At 37.0% G+C, this 26,944-nt stretch overlaps 1 protein-coding gene, 1 long non-coding RNA gene and 1 pseudogene across 4 annotated transcripts; 1 reads left to right on the forward strand and 2 right to left on the reverse strand.

The window, feature by feature from the left end:
• The first annotated feature begins 223 nt into the window (after positions 1 to 223).
• Positions 224 to 17,442, forward strand: CISD2 (CDGSH iron sulfur domain 2). Its single transcript, XM_069094584.1, has 3 exons — positions 224 to 463; positions 16,023 to 16,237; positions 17,045 to 17,442. Exons 1-3 carry the CDS (start codon positions 361 to 363, stop codon positions 17,132 to 17,134), a joined length of 408 nt encoding a protein of 135 aa, XP_068950685.1. The 5' UTR covers positions 224 to 360; the 3' UTR covers positions 17,135 to 17,442.
• On the reverse strand, positions 6,731 to 26,728 carry LOC138166172 (uncharacterized). Of its 3 annotated transcripts, XR_011169558.1 has the most exons (4): positions 26,506 to 26,728; positions 10,615 to 10,694; positions 8,845 to 8,962; positions 6,731 to 6,990 (listed from the first exon to the last, which is right to left on the reverse strand). It is a non-coding gene; the product is annotated as an uncharacterized lncRNA (long non-coding RNA). The 3 variants fall into 3 exon arrangements; XR_011169556.1 differs by lacking the exon at positions 10,615 to 10,694; XR_011169557.1 differs by lacking the exon at positions 6,731 to 6,990 and having other exon boundaries at positions 7,888 to 8,962.
• On the reverse strand, positions 21,403 to 23,603 carry LOC138166160 (jupiter microtubule associated homolog 2 pseudogene; annotated as a pseudogene).
• Positions 26,729 to 26,944: the final 216 nt, after the last annotated feature.

Raw genomic sequence — 26,944 nt, forward strand, 5'->3', positions numbered from 1 at the left:
GAGAACGATGCCAAGTCGAAACAAACAAAAAGGCCAAGAGGCCCCCGTTCCGTCCACACTTTCGCACATACTCCCGCTCCCCGCTCGGCTGCCTGCCCTCCGCAGTCGCCAGGCCCACTTTGCCCCTTCTCTGCCCGCGGCCCGCGCTTCTTCCTCCTCTACGTCAGCAGCCGCACCACCAATCAGCGCCCGGCAAGTCACCGCTCCCTCGCTGCGGGGCCTAACACGGACCCGCCTCCCCGAGATCCAGCCTAGTTCAGCGCGGAGACACAAAGCAGCCCGGCTCGCGGCGCAGGCGCAGGCGCAGTAGCGGTCAGGGCCCCCTCGGAGAGCAGCCGGCAAACTGCTTGGAGACCGAGAATGGTGCTGGAGAGCGTGGCCCGCATCGTGAAGGTGCAGCTCCCGGCCTACCTCCGGCGGCTCCCAGTACCGGAGAGCATTACCGGGTTCGCCCGGCTCACAGGTAAACAAACCGAGGGAAGTGTGTGTGTGGGCATATATAGGAGGGGAGGCAGAAATGGAGAATCATTGTATTAGCCTTTAACTTTAGGCTTTACCCCCCGCTTACACCCGACCTGCCCTCTACCGGTGGTGGGAGCGGAAAGATAGCGGAGCGCGGTCGGGGGCGGGACTTCCGCGCGCTATGTGCGCGTGACGTCGTGACCCGGCGGAGCGCGCGCTAGGAGGCGGAAGTGGGTGGGTAGAGTGGCGAGGATTCTTTTCTGCGCCTGCGCATGATGCGTACTCCGTGCGACTTGTGCCTGCGTTCTTATGTTTCGCTAGACCTCTTTGTACCCGAGCCGGGGTCACTGACGCCGAGGCACCGATGAAGCACTTAGCTCCCGGCTTGCCTGAAATGGGCGCTCTTAACCCTTGAATAGCGTCTTCATCCTGCGCTTGCCGGCGCCGGCACGGACCGAGCCCGTGCTCCCCCATGGCGGGGCCTCGGGGCGCCCGCCCTGCCCCTCCCCCTCTCCCGCCCGCTGGCCCTTGGATACCTAAGGACGAAGAGGAACACCATCCAAAAGAGAGAGTTCGGCTAGGGTGACACGCACAGACCGAGCCCCCCTGGCGTGATCCTTGGGGTGAAACTGGAGGTGGAGGTGTGGCGAGGAAGATCCAGATGCTGGGAGACTCCACTTCAGGGGCGTCGGGGACCTTCTCTGGGGGTTATTAAATACCTTAAGAATACACAGGATTACGAAGGAAACCAATTACATTGAAATACAATTAACACACTTTTCTTTCTTAAGCACCAACCTTGGAATACGAACCTCTGCCTACTGTGCATGTTCTCCGTTTTGGTGAAAGTCCAGAAGAGGTTCCGATTGAATGGGTGGAAGGATCTTCTAATACAAAGATTAATTCATTTTGCGTACTGCGCCTCTTTGGCATTCTGGTGGATTCTATAGAGTCCTTATTAGAATAGTATTTTTAAAAAGTGCATGGGATTACAAAGAAAATCAATTATACTGGTCCAGCTAGATTGAAATACGGTTATCAAAGCATTAAAAAACAAAAAATTCACAGACAAGGTTAAAAACCTTTTGTCATGAAAGGCAAGGTCATTTTGGTTGTTTGTAGATTAACAAGTACTATTTTTCTCTTAAATTAGTTAGATTTAATTCTTTATAGTGTAGCATAGTTTGAGAAGTTTCTTGTTTTGCTGGTTTAGTCCTAGTTTTTAAAGGTGAAATTGAGGACTGACTGGTCCACTCACTTCAAAGCCTTTGATTAACTGGAAAAATATTTCCTTGCGTGGGTCCACACAGATTAATTTTCAGCATGCCCAGATATTTTTAAAAACTTAAAACTTTTTCTGTCTTAATATTGCCTTCATTTCTAAACACATTCCTCCTTTGCTTAGCCAGCAAACCATCTTTTTTTCACTCAAACGTTTAAAAAGCAGTTCAAATGAGCCTACACGTATCAGTGTCATTTGATAATATGTGCAATATTCTACACAAATAATAGCCAGCATTTCTGTGGTTAAGATTTGCAAAGTACTTTCCATCTTATCTCATTTGATCTTCAGGACAGTCTTTACAGTTGGTACTCACACCTTGGCAGAGGGGGGAGGAAAGTACACTAATGACTTTATATTGATCAGAATATTCCATTGCTGAAAAATTTTCAATGATTCTGCCACCTATAAAATATAGTCCAAACAACTTGGCATTTTGGGACCTCCACAAGCAGGTTCTAACCATTATTTCATGCCTTTGTCCATACTTCTCGCCTTCACATATACTAAAAGACCACATATTGCCTTAAACATTCCATTTTTTTTTATGAATACAGTTTTATGAATAGAGTATATTAGTCCAGCAACTTTTTTTTTTTGCCTAGAATGCCCTTCTGCTGTTTCTGCCTGTTGAAATCTTTTTTTTAAAAACTTTTTGGAGGGCAGTTGGGGTTAAGTGACTTGCCCAAGGGCACACGGCTAGTAAGTGTCAAGTGTCTGAGGCCAGATTTGAGCTCAGGTCCTGCTCTACTCACTGCACCACCTAGCCAGAAATCTTAATCTCCTTGAAACCTGACATCCCTCCTTCCTCAAAGCTCTCATAACTAACACTTTGTATTTCTCATAGGTTTAATAATATTCTGTCTTTTAATAGTTAATGTTTGAATTGTACATTTGTCTAGTGTCTGGAATTAGCTCCCCATTTTTCTGTGGCCACTTTGATTTTTTAAAAATTTGAACTTAACTAACTGGACAAAAAATAATTTTGTTGGAAAGACAGTATTTACTGACATTTTGTACAATGTCAGTAAAGACTTTAAAAAGTCTGTATAGCCTCTGTGACACGTTTTCAGTGTGGAGGTTACTTTGAAATATTTTCAACATCTAACTGTGGTATAAGTTTTATGAGTAGAGTGTATTGTTAGTCCGGCAACTTTTTTTTCAGCATTGAATTCATTTAAAAATGTTCCAGAGACATAAATCCTGCTACATTTTCCAAGTGTCTTTTCTTCTCATGTTAACATTGTGCAGTATTTTTCCAGCCACATGTTCTTTCACCATGACACTGCATTCTTAGTAAACATACGGGGATTCTTGATTACACTGTGGTATTTAAGTACTTAGACAATACTTATCTGTATCCAGGAACAGCTAAAATGAGGCACTTGAAGTGTGATAAGGTAGACTGACAGTAGTCCTTTGAAAGTTTGTTGCTAGTAATATCTGTACTTATTATTTTTTTTTACTGAGGTCTGAATAGATTCTGCTGCTTTTAAAAGCAAATAATTTTAACCAAAGCTGGAAAACAGTATAGTACCAAATTTAAAATACAGTCGTTAAACTGAGTGTAGCTTCTTTGCAAAGATAAACTACTTTGTTGCCTTGAATTGCATAGTGTGGGAGACACTGTTTATATTATTTATGCCTAGGGATACAGTAATGGACCCTAAGACCTTAACATAGTATGCCACATTTTTCAGAGATGGTTATAGAGCTGATACTCTGAGGCTATGAACTTTCATATTTTGATTCTTTACTTAGTATTGTACTAAATAAGAGTTTTATCTAGTGAAATTATCTAGTGATAATTTAGTGCCAAATTATCTGAGTCAAAACTAGGTAGTTAGGTGCTTAAATGAATGCTATTTCATCTATGTAGGTTCTTTCTTTGTTAGTGCAGATTGTAACTCTTATATAGGTTCTAATTCTGTGTAAGTCTTTTCTATGTTTTTTTTTTTCCTGGAAATCATAGGATCACAAGATTATAGTATCATTAGAGCTTAGAGATCATCAAGCCCAACCTCATTTTACAGATGAAGAAACTGAGGCCCCAAGAGGTTAAATGACTTATAGCACAACTATTGTCAGGCAGGAGCTGAACCCAGTTTTTCCCAATTTTTAAGTCTAGTGAGGCATTCTTCTAATTCCTTAAATATATTGATACCATTGTAGCACTTGGGTAGCCCATCTGTTTTCTCAGTCAAGCATATCCTTAATTTCTTTTGTGTTTCCTTTTTAACTTCTTTATGGGAAAGAAAAGAGGCCCTTTTCCGTGTTGAATTATGGTGAAACTTACTGTGTCTCTTTAAATTAAGAAAGCTCACTTGAAACCCACTCCCTTCAGGCTTCTCTACATTTTTTTTTAAAGCAATTGGGGTTAAGTAACTTGCTCAAGGTTACACGGCCAGTTATTTCTGGATGTGGTGCTAAGTATCTGAGCCCGGATTTGATCCCCAGGTCATCCTGATACTGGGGCTGGTGCTCTTACTCGCTGAGCCACCTGGCCACCCCTGCTTCTCTATATTTTTGTATTCTTAAGTCAATAAGCATTTATTAAATGTTTACTAGGCACTGTACTAAGTGTTGGGAATACAAATAGAAGCAGAGAAAATAGTCCTTACCCTTAAGGGGCTTATATTCTGATAAAGGAAACACATAAAAAGCTGAAAAAAAAAGGGAAGATACCAAAGAGAAGGAATGGCAAAGAAAGTCCAAATACTCCTGAGTGGAGGAGCCTAGAGAGGAATAAATAGCATGACTAGCCTAGTGACTTTCTTTAAAATGGAGATTCTAGAGGAAACAGCCAGAAAATGTGCCCCCCCCCCATCCCAAGTTGGGGTTTCAAGGATGGAATGTACTTTCAGGGATGTAGTGAACCCCCATTATGAGAAATAGTAAGTTTCACTTCCTTTTTCCTCTTTTTTTTTTTACACTAGTCTATTTTTCTTTCCCACTTTAAAAACTTTAGGACAGAACCATTCCACCCCCATGACCTCTTTTTTTCTATATTTATTTAATATTTGTACCATCTGGAGACACTAAGGTTCTAAACAAGCACTTCTTATGTTAGAATGTTAGTATTTCATCATCTTACAGTCCCTTCATCTAAATTTACCTGTGGGTTTTACTTGTGTCTTATGTTTGCATTTCAAAGTTGAAAAATACTTAAAAGTTCTCTGTTCAATTAAAGGTGAATTATTGGGTGATTAAGTAAATAGAGTGCTAGGCCTTGAGTTAGGAAGACTTATCTTCCTAAGTTCAAATCTGGCCTCACACACTAGCTGTGTGACCCTGGGCAAGTCATTTAACCTTGTTTGCCTCAGATTCCTCTCCTGTAAAATGAGCTAGAGAAGGAAATGGAAAATCTTTGCCAAGAAAAACCTCAAACAAGGTCACAAAGAGTTGGACATGACTGAAAAAAAATGACTGAACAACAACAAAAATTGTTCATTGTAGTATTTACTCAGTCTTTTATGGTAAATTAGTCTTGATTATAAGCCTGTATCTTTTTCTTTTTGGAATACAGCATTTGAAGAGTTCCTCTCTTTTATAGTAGAAGCTGTCAGGTCTTGTTTGATTCTGACTATGGTTTCTTAGTACTTATCTCCCTGGCTGTTTATAGTATTTTTTTTTTTTTGACATCGAATCTCTGTTTTGGTTAGGACAATAGAAAAGAGGGAAAGAAGCCTCTTATTATTTTAGAGATTATTGTATGCACTGAACTATCCAGGCCTAACATGGAGGCTTACTAATGATCAACCACTGCCACAAATGATTGGGATTAACATTGTAAATACTGCTCCGTTCCTCCAGCTGGTTATAGACCTCAGAGTCTTGAACACTGGGGCCTAGAGGATAGCTTAGTGGCCATTATGACTTCAAGTGCTGTGTATCTGGGAATTATTATTAAAAACCTGACATTAGCACAATGCCTCTGAGCAACGCCTTTTCTTCCTTGGGTTGGATGAGATTTTAGGATGTCATCTACATCCAGTATTTTTATTTTGCAGTTGAGAAACATGAAAGCCACTTGCCCAGTGTCGGTTAGGAGCAGAGCTGGAATTCAAATGCAGGACCTTTGCCCTTTGGGTCAACCACAGTTCTGAACCTTTGAAGATTATAGTGTGTTAAATTGTATAATTATAGATCATCTAAAAGATTTAAAGCCCTTCCCAACCTATTTCCAATCTGTCTTTCCAATCTTCTGTATTAGTCTTCTTGTACTCCTCTATCCAGTCAAAATGGCCTTCTTGCAATTCCTCACATAGGACTTTACATTTCCTTTCCTTGCCCAGCTTGTCCTCCATGCCTAGAAGGCACTTCCTCTTCACCTCCTGATCTTAAGATCTCTGGCTTTCTCGGGGCAGCTAGGTGGGGAAGAGCACTGGCCCTGGAGTCAGGAGAACCTGAGCTCAAATCCTGCCTCAGACACTTAACACAAAAACTAGCTGTGTGACCTTGGGCAAGTCACTCAGCCCTCCCCCCTCCAAAAAGAAAAAAAAAATGCCATCTATACCTTCACCACAATCACTATGGGCGGCTAGGTGGCGAAGTGAATAGAGCACTAGCCCTGGAGTCAGGAGGACCTGAGTTCAAATTCGGCCTCAGACACATAACACTTACTAGCCATGTGACCTTGGGCAAGTCACTTAACCCTAATTGCCTTGCCCTCCCCCCTCCATAAAGCTTTAAAAAATTTTAAAATCTCTGACTTTTTTCAAAGCCTTTCCTGATCCCTCTAGTTTGTATCCTCCCATGCTACCTCCACCCCTCAAAACTTGTATTTATTTTTATGTATTTATTTAGGTGTACTTAGGTGTGCACATTCTCTCTCCCTTACAGAATGTTCGCTTCCCAAGGGCAAGGACTGTTACTGTTTTATTTATGTTTTTGTTGTCCTGGTGCTTAGCACAGTAGTCTAATGAATTCTTATTTTCTTGTTTGCTCCCACATATATATATATATATATATATATACACACACACACACAGAAGCTATTGAAAAATAGAATAAACATCTACATAAGAATTGCCACAAAATATAATGTACAGAGAAAGAGCGGGTATGCCATTCATCATTCCAGGAACCATGTGAAGATGCTAATGTCTGTTCCTGACCTAAGACTAGGACTTCGTACCCCACCCCCATCCTTTGACCATTTCCAAACTTTAAGACTGCCATACCTATGCTGATTTTTTTCTTCATCCTGTTTTCTGTATTTCATATTTCTTTTTTCACTGTCATACCTAGGAGAAATGTTTTAAATTAATTTTGCCTACAAATTCATAGGAATCATATGAAATAAATTTTGAGCTAAAAGGGACTTGGGCCATCCATTCCAACCTATTTTCTCATTTTGCAGATGAGGTAACTGAGTTAAAGAGAGGTTATGCCTAAGGATATTGTTTCTCGTTACAGTAGTTATGGTATTAAATTGAAGTTAAACTCTCTGAGTCTGCTGTTTTTTAAAGTATCAATCAATAAGCATTTATTAAATGTCTGTTAGTTATGTGCCAGGCACTGCTAAGTACCAAAAGAGATAATGGTATATATCCCTGTCGTGTAAGGGAAAGATTAACTTAATTCACTATTTTTGATGAAAATTAATTTTAAGCTTATCAGAAAATAAATACTTGCTGAGTTAGTTTAATGAGTCATAATAATACCATTTGATCTCTACTTATAGTGTATATAAGTTACAGCATATTAAATTTATGGAAGAGGTCCAGATTCTCTACTTTGTTTTTTCAACCTACTTTGTTTTGTTAACTTGATAGGTCACTTAATTTTTCATGACTCATTTTAAAATTTTGCATATATGCATAATAATGCTATAAATTAAAGGTTATAAAGATTCCTAAATGAAAAAATAACATCAAGATTAAAATTATTACTGTTTTAGGCATGTATTTATTCTATTCTAAACTTAGTAACCATCAACAAATATAACCAGATGAATATGTTCATGCATAAAACCATGTTCCAAATTCTAATTTATTTTTAAAATATATATTAACATTAACAAACTAAGAAAGAACATCCTATTGCTTCCATTTCTCTTCTAATCTGTTTAAAAAAATTTATTGCTGTTTTTTTACATAGCTTTGGTAGTGTGTCTATTCTGATTCTATGCACACTGCATTTCTTCATTTATCTTCCTGTTTTTCTTTGTGTTATTCATATTTATTATTTCTTTGTTACTGTACTGTGATTTGACCCAAGATGGTTTCCATTTGTTCGCTATTATAAATAAAACTTCATTGAAAATTTTTGTATGGATAGTTGTGTGTTTTTAAAAAATACTGTGTTTCAGTTGTAAGCCTAGCAGTGAGATCATTGGTTCAAATGGCAGGAAAAGTATTATAACTCATGGTATATTGCTGCATTTCTGTACAAAAAGGTTATGTGTGTTAGTATGCATATATCTTAATATTTCATAATGCTTTAAGAATATTAGTCATCTATTCTGAAGTATAACATTAAATAATATATTTTGTATTTGAAGAAATTGAAGTGCAAAGTAGTTTAGCCATCTATCAGCTGGCTCTTTCAGTTAACTTTATCAGGGCCCATCTCATTTTCCAGCTTCAGTCAGGCACATCTATAGCATGCAGTTTATTCATTTTAAACAACATTTTTGCATATGATTGACTCCTGTCTATTTCCTTTACAAGCCAAATCCTATGTAATAGTACTGGGAAGTAATAATAATAAAAATTACATATGTTATCTAGGGTATGAAGGTTTATATTCATTTAAAAAATAAATTTACTTATTTTTAGTTTTCAACATTCACTTCCATAAGTTTTACATTCATCCTTTTATCTGACATTTATATAGCAGTTTATGATCTATGTTGTGCTGTACATTTATCTCATTTAATCCTCACAATAGCCTTATAAGATGAGGAACTACCTCCATTTTACAGTTGAGGAAACTGAGGTACAATATAAAATTGTTAAGTGATTTACCAAAATTACACAGCTAGTAAGTAGCAGAGCTTGCTTTTGGAAACACCTTATTTGTCTCCAAATCCAGTGCCCTATACCTGTATAGCTGCTTTCACAGTGCTCCCTTAAACCAAGAATGGTGGTGCCCGCCTGTAATCTCTACTGGGGAGGCTAGTACTGGCAGATTGAATGCTGAGCTCCAAGGGGCTAAGCTGATCAGGTGTGCAGCAACGTGATGAGCCTTTAGGAGCAGGGGCTACCAGGCTGCCTAAGGAAGAACAAACCAGCCGATGTTATAAATGGAGCATGTCAGTGCTGCCATGCTGATTAGTAGAGGAATTGGACTCCATGAGTGGCCACTGTACTTCCAGCCTGTACAAGATAGGACAGTCTATTTCCCCTTTCCCTACCAAAAGAAGATTCATCGATTTGAATTAAAGTAAATATGTATGAGTTTTGTTTCCCCAACTAGAGTGTAAGCTCCTTAAGTGTAGGAACTGTATTTTAGGCTTTGTGTCTCACTAGCCACAGTACCCAGAAAAAATGCTATGCACATAGTTGGTGCTCAATAAATACATATGAAATAGAATTATATACTACTTCATTATTGTTCTCCTGTTGGACTATCTCTTCCATTTTTGTTTTTCCTACAGTGCCTGGCATGGAACTTGACATAGACACTCAAATGCTTATTGAGTGAATACTAAAGTGAAAAATGGTGTGTCCCCTATTTATTTTAATTCAAGAAACATTTAGTAAGAAACTACTCTGCAAAAAGTACTGTTCTAGGCTTTGAATCTAAAGTTTTCTTGTCTTCGTGTAGCTTACATTTTACTTGATGATACACTATGTGCACAGGTAAGTTAATACAATGTGATGCAAGAATGAACAGAACACTAACAAGAAGGGGGACCAAGGAAGGCCCCCTAGTTGGGGTAGCACCTGAGATGAACCTTAGAGAGTGTAAAGATGAGAATGGCAGAGATAAGCAATGTGTTGGGGATAGGGAAGTGGGGAAGAAGATGTCTATGTGCATACATGTATACTTGTGCTAAATGCATTAAGATAAAAGGTGGAATGTTGAGTTTAGAGATGAGCCAGTAGGCCAGTTTGATGGAAAGGTATACTATGTAAAGGGCAATTATATGAAATAAGAGTAGATTGTTAGAGGGTCTTAAATGCCAGACTCAGAGGTTTATATTTACTCCTGAAAGCAGTGTTGATTTACTGAAAGTTTTTAAGCAAGGTAGTCACATGATCAGAACTGGGCTTTATGAAGATGAGCATATTAGTGGAGAACAGATTGGAGAAAAAAGACACTAAAGTCAAAGTAACTAAGAGGCTACTACAACTAGGTGGTGTTAGGGTGAATAGAGAAAAGAAATGGGAAGAAATATTATGGGAATTAAAAAAAAAACCATGACTTAAAACTGATTGGATATAGGAATAAAAGAGGAAAACTGAGTCAAGTCTTTGAGGTTAGGAACTTGGGTTACTGGAAAAATGGTGGTGGAGCGGCTAGGTGGCACAGTGAGTAAAGTGCCGGTCCTGGAGTCAGGAGGACCCGAGTTCGGTTCCGGCCTCAGACACTTAACACCCACACAAAAAAACTAGCTGTATAACCTTGGGCAAATTACTTAACCCAATTGCCCTCCAAAAGGCAAAAAAAAAAAAAAAGAAAAAGAAAAAATGGTGTTTCCCTCAACAAAAATAGGGTTGCTTGGAGAAGGGTTGAGTATACTGGGGAAGAAAATGCATTCTGTCTTGGACAAGTTGAGTTTGAAATGACAGTGGGACATCTAGGTAGAGCTGTCCAGTAGGCAACTGAAGATGCAGAACTGAAGTTCAGGAGAGAAATTAGAACTGAATGCATAGATTTGGAGTCATCTGCATAGAAACAAGGATGATAAAGTAACTTACCCACACTCACACAGTTTGTGAAGGTCAGAGGCCAAATTGGAACTTAGGTATTCTTTATTGCAGGTCCAGTGCTCTATCCACTATACCACCAGAAAGTAAAAAAGAATCAGGGAGAATGAAAATTAGCCAGAGGTCTTAGAATTAAGCAGTTGAAAGCATTTGTAACCAATGAGAGACACATTTCAGTAGAGAAAATAGATTGCAAGAGGTCAGGAAGTGAGTAGTGAAAAAGCATAGACAAGTGTAGATAGTTTTTATGAAGACTTGGGCAGCAATGTAGGATGGTAACCAGAGGGAATTTGTAAGTATGGGACTGATCTCAACAAATTTAGGTGGATGGCAAGAGGTTGGATGAGAAGGTCAGGGAGAATAAATGAACAAAAGGAATAAGCTCTCAAAAGAAATCAAAGGTAACATAATACCAATGAAATTTTCCTATGAGTTTTCACTCTTGGTTGGAAATTCTCAGATCTATAAGTAGGAGTTCTAGTGCCAGGGGTAAGTTCTGTGTAGTGAGGGGTGAGACATGATTATATAAACCAAACATCAGTTGAGTCCACTTTCTATCAGAAGATAGCATGATATAAATCCAAACAGCATACCACTTAATTCCCTAATCAAACACTGGAAAAAGTACTATTCTGCTACATATAATATCTCCAACTCATGGGATCCTACATACCAAACTATCTAACAGGTTAGATATATAGACTTGCCTGGGCATTTTGACAGAGGGGAAAAAAAAGGAAAAATTAAATAACTGGATCAAAGCAGGAAAGAAGAAGGAACTGATAAACAAAATTTCTAAAGGGAAAAGGATAACAGATGGGGTTGGAGGTGAAAACAAGAAATCTGATGGAAATATAAAAAATAAGGTAACTGGAGTACCATAGTACTGTATTTAGAGTAGAAGAGGTAAAAAATCATAACTTGAAATTGACAAATTGGAGACAAATACAGGTAAATTTAAACCTAACTCTCATAACTTTAAATGTGAATGTTTAAAACGATCCAAAAGTAAAAGAGAGTGACAGATTTTAAAAGACACAAACAAACAAAAATATCCACAGAATGAAACCTAGGGACTGGAAGAAAAAATTATGCATCAAGTGAATCCAAAATAGCAGGAGTTGCAGTCATGCTGACAAAACAAAAATCAACATTCAGAAATTAAAAACAGATAAACAAGGAAACTACAGTATTCTGAAAGGAATTATAGACGACAAACCAATATCAGAATTAAATTTATATGCTCTGAATGCCTTAGCGTGCAAACTCATAAAGGAAACTGAACTACAAGAAGACAGACAAATAAAATAATAACGACAGATTTCATTGTTCCTCTTTCAGTTTTGCATAAGTAATGAAAAGACAATGGGAAAATATGACCTGAAGAAATTGCTGGAGAAACTAGACCTAAAAGAATTATGTCACCTTCTAAAGGGAATTGCAAGAGAATATGTGTATGTCTTTCTCAGCACTACATGCTCTTATAAAAACTGACCATATATAAGGGCACAGAGATGTTGCAAACAACTGAAAAGAGACAGAAATAGTGAGTCTATCCTTTACAGACTAGAACAGGATAAACAGTCTTTAGGGACCACAAACAAAAGACAGTTCAAATGGGAATTTAACAATGAAATCCTGACCTAAATAATAAGTGGGTCAAAGAGCAAATCATAGATTTGTGAAAAAATGATGATGAAAAAAATACCAAAATTTCTGGGATGCAGTCAAAGCATTCTTTAGGGTAGGAAACCACATCCCTATATACATTAATAAAATAGAAAAAAAAAGAGGATTAAAGAACTGAATATGCATTTTAAAAAATTAGAAATCCAACTAAAATAAGCATAGAAGAGTTGATATTAAAAATTAGAAGCAAAATAAACTAGAAACCAATGAAACCATAGAAATAAAACTAAAATCTTAGTCTTAGAAAAGAGCAATAAATTGACAAACTTTCAGCAAATCTGATTTTTAAAAAAAGGAAAGAAAATCAAATTAGCAAGGCAAAATCACAACAAAACCAGAAGAAATTAAAAAAAAAGAATAATTAGAACCTATTATACACAGTTACATGCTAACAACTGACAACACTCAAAAAAGTACAGGAATACCTTCAAAAATATAAAATACCCAAACTCTTAGAAGACCACATATCAAGACCTTAAATAGCCCAAACTCAGAAAAGGAAATAGAACTAGGTATAATGGAATGATCAAATGAAAACTTTCTGATCCTGATGATGGATTTGCAGGAGAATCTATTTTAAAAAATAATTAGTAGCCATGATATACAAATTATTTTTTTTTAATTGAGCATGAAAGCATTCTGTCAGACTCCTCTAATGAGAAAAACACAGTCCTAATACCTAAACCAGGGAAGGATAAAACACAGAAGGAAAACTAGATCATCATTAACAAAGATCAGTTTAATAATTTTAAGCAAATTTTTTTCAAACAGACTACAGCAAATTTTCGAAGAAATCATTCATTATGACCAAATAGGACTTCTTATCAGGATGGTACAACATTAGGAAAATAACCAGCATGATCATTATAAAAACCAAAATGTCCCAAACCACACAATTTTCTTAATAAATGTAGAAAAAGCCTTTGACAATATGAATTTCTGCATGTACTGAGAAAGATATGTACATATTCTCTTGCAGTCCCCTTTAGAAGATGACATAAGTCTTTTAGGTCTAGTCTCCATCAATTTCTTCAGATCATATTTTCCCATTATCTTAGAGGGATCTTTTTTAAAATAGTGAAAAGCATTTATCCAAAGCCTAAAGCAAGTATCAAGTATACTGGGAATACTAGAATCTTTTTCTTTGAATTATAGGAGTGAAGCAAGGATGCCCACTCTCCCCACTATTAAATTCTAGCAACAGCAGTTAGACAAGTGAAAGAAATTATAGGCATAAAGATAAGTAAAGAAGAGATAAAATTATATTTGCTGATAATATGATGACATACTTGTAAATTACTAGGAAATTAGCAAAAGTGCTCGTCAAGACAATAGCTTGAGCAGTCACAGGCTAGAAAATAAACCTTCAAAATTAACAGTGTTGTTTATAATAAAATCCATGGAGCAATAATATAAAGGGAAATCCCATTGCAGATAACTGCAAAACGCATAAAGTGTCCAGGGATCAATCCATCAAAGCACACAAAGACATGTATAGATTTGATTACAAAAACCTTTTCAAAGAATATTCAGTGCTTATGACTGGGCTAATGTAATAACACTATTACTACCAAGATTAATTTACACTCAATGCTAGACCAATCAAATTGAGAAACTTGATGGAATAACAATTCATTTGTATAAACAAAAGATCTAAAATATCAAGGGAAATGATGAAAAGAAATAGGGGTGGGGGGGATAGCTCTTCCTCACACTATAATACAAAGCAGAAATTATCTAAACCATCTGGTATTGGTTAAAAAAAAACATAAAGGTAGATCAGTGGAACAGACTAGACAAGAGAGAACCAAGAAGGATTTAACTCAGTAGTCACGTGTTTCATAAATTGAAACACACAAATTACCTCAAAAAGAGCTCCCTATTTAATAAAAACTGCTGAGAAAACTGAAAAGCAATATGGCAGAAATTAAGCTTAAGCCAACACCAATCCATTCTAAATGGTTATGAGAACATCATATTAAATATCACAGTATTAAAAAAAAAAGAAAAATTATTTTCACAGCCATGGCTAGGGGCTTTTGTTTAACCAAATGAGGTAGAAGCAATCACAAAAGATAAAATAGATAATTTTGATTATGGGAAACAGAAAAACTTCTGCACAGACAAAATTAAGGCATCTAGAAAAAGAAAAGAATTGGTTGAATGGAGGGAAAATCCTGGTATCAAATTGTCTCAGGGTTAGGTATCCAAGATATATGAACAATTAACAAATATTTAAGACTAATAGCCATTCCCTAATAGATAAGTGGTCAAAGGATGTGCAGGAATAGTTCTCAGAAGAATTGCCAAACTGTTGTATTAACAACCATTGCAAAGAATGTTCCATATCATTAATAATAAGAGAAATGCAAATCAAAACAATCCTGAGATTTCACCTCACACCCTGCAAATTGGCAAAAATGACAAAAAATGTCAACAGTCAGTTTTAGTAGGATTGTGGAATTATTGAAATACTAATTGCCTTGTTGGTAGAGCTGTGAATTGGTACAATCATTTTGGAATGCAATTCAGAATTATGTAAAGTGATTAAAATATCCATTATTGAGCTTGTACCATAAAGGAAGCTATTTATAGGAAGAAAATATCCATGTACACCAAAATATTTATCATAGCACATTTTGTGATAACAAAGAATTGGAAACAAAGTAGATGCCTATTGATTGGGGAATGGATAAACATATTGTGGTACAAGTATAAATGGAATATGTGCTGGAAGAAATTAATGTGATGAATACAGAGAAGAATGGAAATATCTACATGAACTGATGAGGAATGAAGTAAGCAGAGCCAAGAAAATAACATACACAATGACTGTAAGAGTTTAAATGGAAAAGAAAATCACATATCGGGAGCACCTATGTGGTACAGTGAATAGAGCACTGACCCCTGTAGTCAGGAGGACCTGAGTTTAAATGTGACCTCAGACATTTAACACTTACTTGCCGTGTGACCTTGGGCAAGTCACTTAGCTCCCAATTGCCTTGCCTCCCCTCCAAAAATACAAAAAAAAAAAAAAAAGGAAAAGGAAATCGCATACCAAAAACGAATGTAGCAAAATTATGAAGATCAAGCATGTGTCGAATAAAGAAATATTAGAGGACAACCCCAACTTATCCCTTCGTGGAAGTGAAAAGCCCAAAGAATGTTGCATATTGCATATGTTTTCAGACTTTTCCCATATATTGATTGGTTGTGCTGGATTTTTCCTCTTTTCTTTTTTTTTTTTCTTTATGAAATACTGTTTATTATATAGGATGGTCCTTAGGGAGGGGAAGGGATCCTGGAGAAAACTATGGTGATATAAATAATAAAAGACCAATAAGAACTTATTTTTTTTTAATGGAGAATGCTTATGCTTTTGGATAGGTTTTGATTTAGTATCATACTGGTGATAAAAAAAAATGTGGATTCTTTTATAGTCATATTCTTTGGGCTTCCTTTTTACCTAAGAACATCAGAATGTCATTGATTACAAGTGATCTAGATTTTGAACTCATTATGATGTTGTTATTCATGATTAAATTTTTTACCTTAGGCTCCAGTGATGGCTGATTACCATGAGGCTCTAATTAATCCATTAAAATAAAATCCTAAGTGTGGGAGATGTGGTTTTTATTAATTTATGAAGAAATTTACAATTGATTTTAAAAGAGAGTGCTGCAAAGCTTAAAAAATTTGTGTGTTTTCAGTTTCAGAATGGCTTCGTTTGTTACCGTTCCTGGGTGTACTTGCACTGCTAGGCTACCTTGCAGTTCGTCCATTCCTCCCCAAGAAGAAACAACAGAAAGATAGCTTGATTAATCTCAAGATTCAGAAGGAAAATCCAAAAGTAGTGAATGAAATAAACATTGAAGATTTGTGTCTTACTAAAGCTGCTTACTGCAGGTGTTGGCGTTCTAAGACGGTAAGATGTCTAGTTATATACAAACATAAAAATTCTTTGCAGCAGTGGTGCTAGAACACAGTTTAGATTACTCCCAAATACTGGAAGATTTCTTGTGATGTTTTAAAATTTCTCCATTTCTCAATATTTGTATATTTATATTTTAGAGACAGGTGTACCCTGGAAAGGGCCATTTTCAGTGAAAATTTGTATAAATTGCTATACTTTGTTCAGAATCAAAATTTAAACTGGTTTATCTTAGAGTATCTATAATAATATTTCACCTAATTTGAAAGTACTTATACTTTTAAAATTTCATACAAAAAACAAAAGGAAAATAGTTTGTTTGATGTCATCGCTGTCACTTCCTATTGACAATCTTTCATCATGCCCTTTTGTTACTTGGACAGTGACCATCCCTTGGCAGAAGCTTAATAAATGCCTTGTGATTGAATGGACCCAGAAAGCAATGCAAATATGCTCTGATGTAGTTTTTAATTTGAAGCTGCAGCATAAAATGTTTAGACATCTGCATTGACTTTCTGTAAGCCTATCTTTGGCTACTGTGAACTTTCTAAGATCTAATACAAAATTCAACAAATATTGGCTTAATTGTTCAATGACTTGGTTTGAGATTTTAAAAAGGAAAGAAGGCTATATCAGAAACTATTTTTCATTGGGTCAGATGCTAAATAAAATGAAGCAGTTTAGTCAGAAGTATTTGATACTCACTTATCAAAATCAGTTTGCCTTTTATTCCCTTTAGTTAATATTTAAATTTATTGGAACTTGTGTTTTGAATAACACTTTTAATTTTTTCTTTTCCAGTTTCCTGCCTGTGATGGGTCACATAATAAACACAATGAATTAACAGGAGATAATGTGGGTCCACTAATATTGAAGAAAAAAGAAGTATAGGAATGTTGGACTAATTATTTTCTGTGGTATAAAATCATATTACATTGTAGTTTTCAATTATTTGTGTCTGTAAGTGCCTTTGAATGGCATAGATGGTATCTTTAGTAATCTTAATTAATGTTGTTGATTTGATCATTATTTCTGCCATTTAGTTTTTTCTTACTACACTACTGTTTTGTATTTGATACTTTGTATATTCAGAAATCATATTTATGTAGAACTTAAAAACTGAACAAGCCTTTGTATTATGAAATAATAGTTCCTTTGTGTTTCAGCAATAAAGTCATACTCCTGATCTTGATTTTTAACTGTGATTGTTAGTCGAAGATCTGTTTGACATATATAATAATGATATTTTCAGCATCTACATAACTCCTTTTATTTTATGCAGTGTAAAAATATATATTTTTCAAATACTTCTGTACCTTAAATTATTTTTCTTCAGCCTTGTTATTTTTGTATGAATAAGAAAATATGTTGTAGCCCAACATGTATCAATTCAGTGCTCCTATGACAGCAATGTGTTAGGTAGCTGGGATAAAGATAGATTCTTTGCTTTAAGAAGATTCTGGTACAACATGGATCCCAGCTAGAGAAAACTAGAAGAACAGCATTTTTAAAAATTCAAATAACTTAAGGGGTGGTTATTTGCATTACAACAAGGGTTCTTTGGTTTACAGAATAATTCCTCTTTAAATTATATAGGGGCTTCTTTGAATAAAAATTTGCCTGACAATCATGAGCTACTGAAGCTAGGTTGTGGGGTAGGGTAGCATTATTAAAACCTACAGCTGTCTTGATAAGGATCAGGGAAGAACATTTGGGGGTTTTCTGGTTTGGACCTTTGATTTTGTGGGTAAACATAAAAAAAACAAAAATTATAATGTAAGGCCACAGAAAAATAATTCAATTCTAAAGAAGTTGTTACCGGCAAGAAAGTTTTTAAAATAAATATTTTATTGGGGAAATCACAAAAAAGGAACTCTAACTTTATGAACTATAGGTTTTTATTTCTATGTACTTTGGGTTACTTCTAGTCTTTTTTTTTTCTTTTAAATATATTTATTTTTAGTTTACAACATTCAGTTCCACAAGTTTTTGAGTTCCAAATTTTCTCCCCCTCCTCCCCTATGGCAGCATACAATCCAAAATAGGTTCTATATATACCTTCACATTAAACATTAGTTAGGTTGTGAGGAAGAATTATAACCAATGGAATGAACCACAAGGAAGAAAAAACAAAACAAAAAAGAGAGAGCAAATAGTTTGCTTCAATCTGCATTCAGACTCCATAATTCTTTCTCTGGATAGGGATGGCCTTTTCCATTATGAGTCCTTTGCAGTTGCTGAGAAGAGCCCAGTCTATCAAAGTTAGTCATCACACATTCACAATGTGTCTGTAATTGTGTACAGTGTTTTCCTGGTTCTGCTTCCCTCTCTCAGCATCAGTTTATATGTCTCTCCATGTAATTATGAAGTCCCTCTGCTCCTCATTTCTTATAGCACAATAGTATTCCATGACATTTATATACCATTAACCATTCCCCAATTGATGGGCATCCCCTTGATTTTCAATTTTTTGCCACCACAAAAAGAGCTGCTATAAATATGTTTGTACATATGGGTCCTTTTCCTACATGTAGGATCTCTTTGATACTGTATGATACAGCCCTAGAAGTGGTATTGCTGGGTCAAAGCGTATGCACATTTTTGTAGTCCTTTGGTGTAGTTACTTCTGATTTTAAAAGAATTTCTGGTAATAAATGGTGTTCGATACATTCAATTCATTTGGTAATATGTGAAGAAAATGCTACTGACCAAGCATAAATTTTTTTTTCAGGAGCGGGAATGGGTTTATGCTGAATCAGCCCCATTTGCTGTGACCAGTTGACATACAAACACACACACACACACACTCTCTCTCACACACAAACGTATTTAATAGGGATACATTTTTTACAAGCATTTGTTATTTCTCTTTCCTGTTCTACCCCCACAATTGAACATATACAAAAAGCAAAGAAAAGTAAAGCCCTCATAATAAATATGTGTAGTCCAAGAAAATAAATTCCTACATTGACTGTATTCTTTACTTCTGCATGTTAAATACATCCCTTCTCTAACAAGAGGTGAGAAATGTGTTTCATTTTTGATCCTCTGGCATTATGGTTTATCATAGTTCTGTACTCAAGTCTTTCAAACTTGCTTTTCTTTATGATGTTGTCTTTTTATAAATTGTTCTCCTTTTTGTGTTTATGTCTTCCCAGTTTCCTCTGCAACTGTTAATTTATTTAATCATTCTTTTTTTGTACTACATGATTGCCAGGTTTAATGTAACTCTCATTCTCATTTCTGCCTTGCAAAAATAAGAAAATGCTCCCCTCAAAATAGCACTGTAAAATTTAAGCACAAAGTTTCTTGACATAGTTCTAAAGAAAATGTTGACACCAACTGCATTTAATAAACAAGTTTTGAGGCATAATTTAAAAAAATACAAGGACAAATAATTTCTGAATGCATTTTAGAAGAAACTAAGAGTAAGATGCTAAGAGTCTTTGGATCTTTCAAATACAGACAGTTCCAAGAAACAAATGCCAGATCCATATGCTGCCTTTACATACATACATAGATGCATTAACATTTCTTCCTGCTAGCTAATCGAATTCTCATGGGCTACTTTCATCCCCCACCCTTCCAGAGCCCTTCTGCATCAGGTTCCACAACAACAAGATAACAGCAGGAAACAAGGAAAAGAGAGAAGGAAAGGGAAAACATCCTATTGCTGCTATTTAGAACAATGCTGCTGCTCATTCTTCCCACTGGATACTACACCCCTGATGCTCAGCCCCCCATTCTACTGGAATTCTTGTTTTAGGAATCACCACTAGTGCCTTAGAGCTTTAGAGTTCAGGTGGAAAAGGAGAGTTATCATTTCCAGGGATGTGACTAATGAGATATGTTTTTGCCACCATAAGCTAGCACCCAAAACATGATTTCCCATTGACACACTTATAAATGGTGGTCAGGTTCCATAGTTCAGCTACATTCTGGGTTAAGTAGACTTGTGTTATCCAATCCAAGAATTTAATCACCATTTGCAACATTGTTTCTACACAAAAATGATTTCCTAGTTTCAGACAACTGACTTCCAATATCTTAGAGCACAGCCCATTACCTAAATTGGGTATTGTCTTTATATGCTCATAGGAAAACAGCAAGCTTATGTTGGTTAATAAAGCATTTTGCCTTCTCAAGGGGGAAAATATTTGCCTAACAAATCCCATATGCCAGTTCCCCTTAATTTGCCAAATAATGTGTTTAACAGCAATTTCCTACAGGCCCTTAAAATATTGAGGACAGTGGGCACATATTAACACAAAGTGTCAATTTCCTAAGTATTCTAAGTAGAACACTATTTCCAGAATTTAGTGCTCACCTTATAGATATCATGAAACCTTATCTATTCTCCATGAATGGTAATAACAGGTGTTGCAAAATGCAAGAGGTATGGAATTGTAAAATATAGTGTTATTAAGTCTGACTGAAGAACATTTTCCTAGATGGATCAAAGGGACATGATTCTCTAGTTAAATGTGATTAGAATAGCTTCAAGAGAATTATAGTCTATTATTTTTACTTGAAATTTTTTTTTATTTTATCATATTTCATTTCATTATATTTTATCCACTAATTATCCACTATATTCAATAATTATTTACTAATATTAGGTCTAGTTAATTTCCAGATCTAACTTACAGTTTCACTGGGCAGAAGATTGCAGAGATTCTTCAAAATAAGTAATCAATCATACAAGGGAATTTTCTGCTTACTTTTTAGTGTACTTATGTAATTAAGGTATCATAAATGGTTCAAAATCATCAGCAGTTTGTGAAGCTGGTATTTGAACAGCATTAAAAAAAAGTCTCTTTAAATATTGTTCAAAATGTTTATTTTGAAGAACTAAAGGTTCTCCTTGATTTGCTCTCCTCCCTATCAATGGATTACAGTTAAAAAAAATCTTAGAAGAAATATGAGTAACCAAAATATCAGAAAGAAAATTGAATAGGTTAATGAGTCCTTTAAAAAAGACTGGAAACCCCCCACCCCCACCTTTAGAAAAGAATTGTGGTTTGTGAAAGTAGTATGTTCATACCACTGGTGAATTGCAGGGGCAAAGACTGACTCATAAGCAGTCAAAGGTTTATGAGAATTGTAGGGAGAAATAATTCACTTTAACAATCAGCTAATAAGAGATCCAACTTACTCTCTTATGGAAGGCAGGCCTTTTGATCTAAGATCAGGCCAAATGCTTCTAGATGACAGAAGGTACAGATGCCCCTAGAAACTGGGTGAAAAAAATCTGCATTAAGAATAGGCCTACAAATAAGAGAAAAGGCTTGGCTGATAAGAACTTGCAAGAGGTCAAATCAAGTCCAATACCCCTGAGTTGCAGCTTAGTCAGTCTTTCCCTGGCTTTTGTGGAAAAGCAGTCAAGAAGACTCATAGGATGTCTGTAGAAAAGCACATCATGGAGGCAAATTTAAAAGGACGTTTTCTCCTCTTTATCCCATTTTCTCAGATAATAATAGTGCCCAGAAAAGGTAAAGATCTTGTATCATTGCTCTGTAATTTAAGGACTGTGAGCCAAATGATTGCAAGTTGTGTCCCTTTACCAGACAAGGGAGGGGGAGCATTCCTTGGGCAGCTGTCCAACATCATTTGCATGGGTTTTTAGCCCCTAGTGACACTTAATGGCTACTACTGCAGGACCATTCCTAGATGGCCCACCAAAACACATGTTCCTAGTACCTATGAAGATCCTACCCTTTCCCCATTTTCTTTCACTTCATCAAAGATTCTCTCATATTTGGAACTAATTTTTGGATGCAAACCTGGGGAATTCTTATTCCTCCCATAAGATTTGTTTTCTCTATTCCCTGAAAGTCTCTGAGTTCCCTGGTCCTGTGTAGCCCTGGCTGTTTCTAGAAGATAAGTTTGAGCAGTGAAAATCTTCACATAAATATCAACCCCTTCCCTTTCCACCCCACCTCAACATGAACTAACCTTGACACCTTAACCAAAGAGTTTCTTTTTAAAAAAATTTTAATACATTTATTTATTTTTAGTTTTCAACATTTATTTCCACATAATTTTGAGTTACAAATTTTCTTCCCATCTCTCCCTTACCCCCCACCCCAAGATGGCAAGCATACTTAACACCCCTTCTCCCAATCTTCCCTCTCTTATATCCCCTTTCACTTACTTTCTTATAGGGCAAGATAGATTCACAGAAGAGTTTCTAGTCTGAAGATGCTGATACTAGGTTCCTTTAATAGATATGCTTGATTTGCCATTTGGTGGTTTAAGGACTTTGTTGTGTGAGCAAGGCCTGGGGCCCGACCTGGGCTTGTGGTTGCCAGTCTTAAATTTAGACTCAGTTTTCTTGGTTCACTCCTCCTTTGTCTTGAAGATTGTGTATTCTCTGTAGCTCTGAGTTACGATTTTGTGTCCTCATCTTCATGTAAGACCTTATGATCCTTGGGCTTGTTTTGGTGTGCTAAGGGCACGGCAATGGTGGCTGGAGACCCAAAGATACCACTGGTCTTCCTACCAGAGGGATTAAAATGATATGGAAACTGCACAGGAGAAGGCTCTTCAAAGATACCACTTTGCTTCCTAGAGGATTTGCCCTTTTGGATGTATTCTGAGGTTCCTCAGATACTGCCATTCTGTTTGGTCTATTTGAAGGAATAGCTTCTCCTGGAGTTCCAAAGAGATTACTTGAGTCTTCTCCAGGGGGTTCCATTGCCCTGGAGCTTGACTTGCTGTCCTTGTTCTCCCGCCCCTGGAACATGTCAGCAGTGGCTGTGACAGTGGTGGTAGTTGTAGTAGCCAAAGTGGCAGGGGCAGCAGGCCCTCCTTTTGTACTGCCTTATTGAATCATTCTTATGGTGTAATAATATCCCATTACATTCACATATGACAATTTAGCCAGTGACATATATTTTTGAGAAAAGGTTAGGCACATAGTCTGGTTGGAATCTTCAGCCAGTTGATTTAGTACCAATGGGTAATTTGCCATTACAGAGTAAAGTAATGGTCTGAGGCAGCCTTTTCCCCCAGGTCCCCCATGCATCCTCCCATCCTAGAGCTTGGGATCAGGTTTTTCCTGATGGTAGACTGTGATTTAAAATAGACACATACAGAAAATGGAATCAAGGAGTGCTAACAGGTAATCAATACGAAACATGGTATCGGCATATATAAGATTGGTGTCAGAAGCTTTAAAGCTCAGAATGACCTGAGTCTAGAAAGGAAACCTAAGGCCAATTTTTAAAAATGTCTTTTGTTTGGTTCTTTAGCTCATTTGGTGAAAACAGAAAGGAACCTCAACATTACTTCTGTTTTCTCTGACAAGGAGAATGATCTGTGGTCTGAAAATGACTGAACAAAAATGGCTAATAGGGAATTGATAGCCAAGATAAATAAAAGAAATTAAAAGAGTACCTAACTGCCATTGAAGAGCTCAAATCACCAGGTCCAGTTGGACTATATCTCTGTTTGCTGAAGGAATTGGAATAAGTGATTGGTGAATCATTGTTAGTATATTTGAAAGATCATAGAAAATGGAAGAGGAGCTACAGATTTAGGGGATGGGAGGTTATTCTGATGTTTGTTTTTTAAGGGAAGAGGATGGAGACTGCTGAGTACAGACTAGTGAGCATGAATTCAATTTTTCAAAAGTCTAGAATGTTTTATTAAATGTTTTACCTAGTAATTGTAGAAAAGGAAGTGATCACAAGATCCCTTGTGGTTTCATCAAGAACAGGATATGCCAGATTAACTTTATTTCTCTTTTGACAAGTGACTAGACTAGATTAGGGGAATGCTATAGATAAAGTTTAATTAGATTTTGTCAAAACATTAGTATTTCACCCTATTTTTTGTGTAAAAGATGGGAGGGTTGTGGGTTAATAATAGTATACATATCAGGTGAATTTTGACCTGATTAAATTAGCAAACCCAAAGAGTTGCCATGAATTAGTTTTGCTGTCATTTTGGAAGGAAATCTCCAGTGGAACAGTGTACAGACTTAACAATTGGCCCTGTGCATTTTCATCAATGACTGTATAAAAGCATTCTCAGAAAATCTGAAATAACATGAATTTAAGAATAGCTAACACTAGATGAATGAGTGAAGAATCAACAAGACACATAGGTTAATAATAAAATAAAAGGATTTCTTCTGTGAAGTTTGGATTCAGTCAAAGGGCTGCACTTGAGGACCTACAGAGTCACATGTGTTCTCGAGGGTGTAGGTTCCCCACCCCTGGTTAGAAACAGTTCAGATCTGGCCTCAGACACTTATTAGCTATGTGAGCTGGACTGACCAAAGTCACCCTAAATGTGGTCAACAGCATAGGAGAAATAGCATGTACATTCTGGCAAGTCACTAAACCCTGTTTGCCTCAATTCCTCATCTGTAAAGTCAACTGGAGAAGGAAATGGCAAACCACTCTAGTATCTTTGCCCAAAAAAACCCCAAATCCAAATGAGGTCATGAAAAAGGCAGATTAGATTGAAATGATCAAACAACAAAATATAGGCTAGAACAGTGGGCTAAATCTAACAAGATGAAATTTAATAGAAATAAGTGGATCAAAAAACCTAACCTCTGGGTAGGCTAGGTGGCGCAGTGAATTAGAGCATTGGCCCTGGAGTCAGGAGGACCCGAATTCAAATCCATCCTCAGACATTTAACACAAAAGCTAGCTGTGTGACCTTGGGCAAGTCACTTAACCCCAATTGCCCCCCCAAAAAAGGCAAAAAAAAAATCAAACCCTCAACCTTCTCAGTACAAGATAATGTAGGTATGATATGACTAAAAGGCAGTTTCCCTGAAAAAGACTTGGGAATTTTAGAGGAATGCAAACTTGCATGATTTGTTAAGGCTGCCAGGAAAATAGATGTCATGTTGGGCTGTATTGAGAAAGGGCCATCCAGCAACAAGTTGACAGTAGCACTTTACTCAGCCCTCGTCAGATCCCATCTGGAGTGTTTTCAGTTACAAGGACACTGATAAGCTGGAGACTGTTTCAGAGAAGGGCATTCTGGATGGTGAAGAGCACATATGAGTATCAGCTGTTGGAACTGGGGAAAGGGACAGGATAGGACTGCTGAAGCTTCCTGACTAGAGAGGAAGCAACAAATCTGATTACTAAGGTGAGGTGTAGAGTGGTGCCTCTTGAATAAACATTTATTTTAAAGGAGGAGATGACAGGGTTTTAAACTAATCCTCTCAAAACCCTTAGATTATCATGTTAGAACTAGAATGATTCATAATAGTGGAATAATGCAATCCAATTTACAAAGGAGGAAACTAAGGCCCAGAGGGAGCTGAGGTACCTTACTGAAGGTCACCAAGCTCATGGAACTGTTACTTAAATTAGGGCTAAGCTGAGATGGAGTGTTTATATACTCCAGATCTCACAGATGGACAGTCAGAGCTAGAAAGATACTTAGAGAGCATGTTTTCTACCAGCACCAGCCCCATTCTGCAGAAGATAAAAGAGAGACCCAGTTAGTGTCAGAACAAGGACTCAATCCCTACCTAATCCAATGTTCTTTCAGTCAGGTCAAGATTTGTCTTCTCTCTAAGGGGTGGCTAGGTGGCATAGTGAATAGAGGATAGGCCCTGGAGTCAGGAGGACTGAGTTCAAATCCAACCTCAGACACTTAACACAAAAAACTAGCCATGTGACCTTGGGCAAGTCACTTAACCCTAATTGCCCTCCAAAAAGCAAAAAAAAAAAAAAAAGATTTTTCATCTCTTGTGGAAGCAGCCTTTTCCAGAGTAGTAGCTCTTGTTTTCCTGACTCAGCACCTGCTGTTTAGTAGAGAATGTTCTTCCATGTGTATTCTGGCTCCAAATTCTTCCAGAGTTCCCTTAGGTAGGATGGAGGGAAATTAAAGGTCCCTAAACTGGGGAAGACAAAGGATGAGTGGCCCTCCAGCAGAGGCTAAAGGACTTCTTCTGGGGCTTAGCTTTGCTTGAAATACACACCTTCTCCCTGAGCAAAAGGGAGGCAGCCCCTGATCTTCTATGGGTTGACAGCAAATAGGGAGGGAATGATTCCGGTGTCATAATAGAACCTAGGCTTTTCTTCTTCCCTGGGTAGAATATGCTACAAAATGGTCCCTTAAGGGCCATAACAAGACTGATTATTAGCCAAGACCAAGACCAGGACCACAGTGAGACATAGTATAAAGAATACTGACTCCGAAGTCAGAGGACCTTGGTTAAGATTTCAGATCTGCCACTTAGCACCTGTGTAACCTTGGGCAATCACTGCCCCTCTCAGGTTCCTCACCTCTAAAATGTCTTCCACTCTGAATCTAGGCTCCTTTGATGATCCCTCTCCAGCTCTAGGCCATGACGATGCTCACGCTCTTGTCTTCCTCCTTGTCCTCTCCCACCTGAGGAGCCCTTCAAGACAGCACAGGTCATAGTTAAACTGCTTCTTCTTTGAATCAGCTGTGACTCCCTCAACATTCTGTCATAGGCTCTGCCCTCCCACAGGCTGCGCCCTGCCTTCTTTATGAGAAATTAAGTGCTGTCAGCCACCCTTTAAATGTTCTGTGTTGGTACAAGGCATACATCACCCTGTCCTAGTTTTGACTGTAATTATACCTAAGGGCCACTTTAGATATTACTTCAATTATTTTTTAAATTATAAATGAGAAGATCATTAACAAAGATGAAAACTCCCATCAATGAAAGGTCAGAGGATTATGTATGAATTTATTACA

This window comes from Petaurus breviceps, unplaced genomic scaffold (genome assembly GCF_028583685.1).
Source record: "Petaurus breviceps papuanus isolate PSGF00001 unplaced genomic scaffold, PetGlider_PUasm1.0 126, whole genome shotgun sequence".
NCBI classification, from domain to species: Eukaryota; Metazoa; Chordata; class Mammalia; order Diprotodontia; family Petauridae; genus Petaurus; species Petaurus breviceps.

What these genes read in the sequence shown, in the direction of transcription:
- CISD2 (XM_069094584.1), top strand. Translation starts at nt 361, where the DNA reads ATGGTGCTGGAGAGCGTGGCCCGCATCGTGAAGGTGCAGCTCCCGGCC. An exon ending in CGGGTTCGCCCGGCTCACAG is followed by an intron (nt 464 to 16,022) that starts GTAAACAAACCG and finishes GTGTGTTTTCAG; the next exon opens with TTTCAGAATGGCTTCGTTTG. An exon ending in GGTGTTGGCGTTCTAAGACG is followed by an intron (nt 16,238 to 17,044) that starts GTAAGATGTCTA and finishes TTTCTTTTCCAG; the next exon opens with TTTCCTGCCTGTGATGGGTC.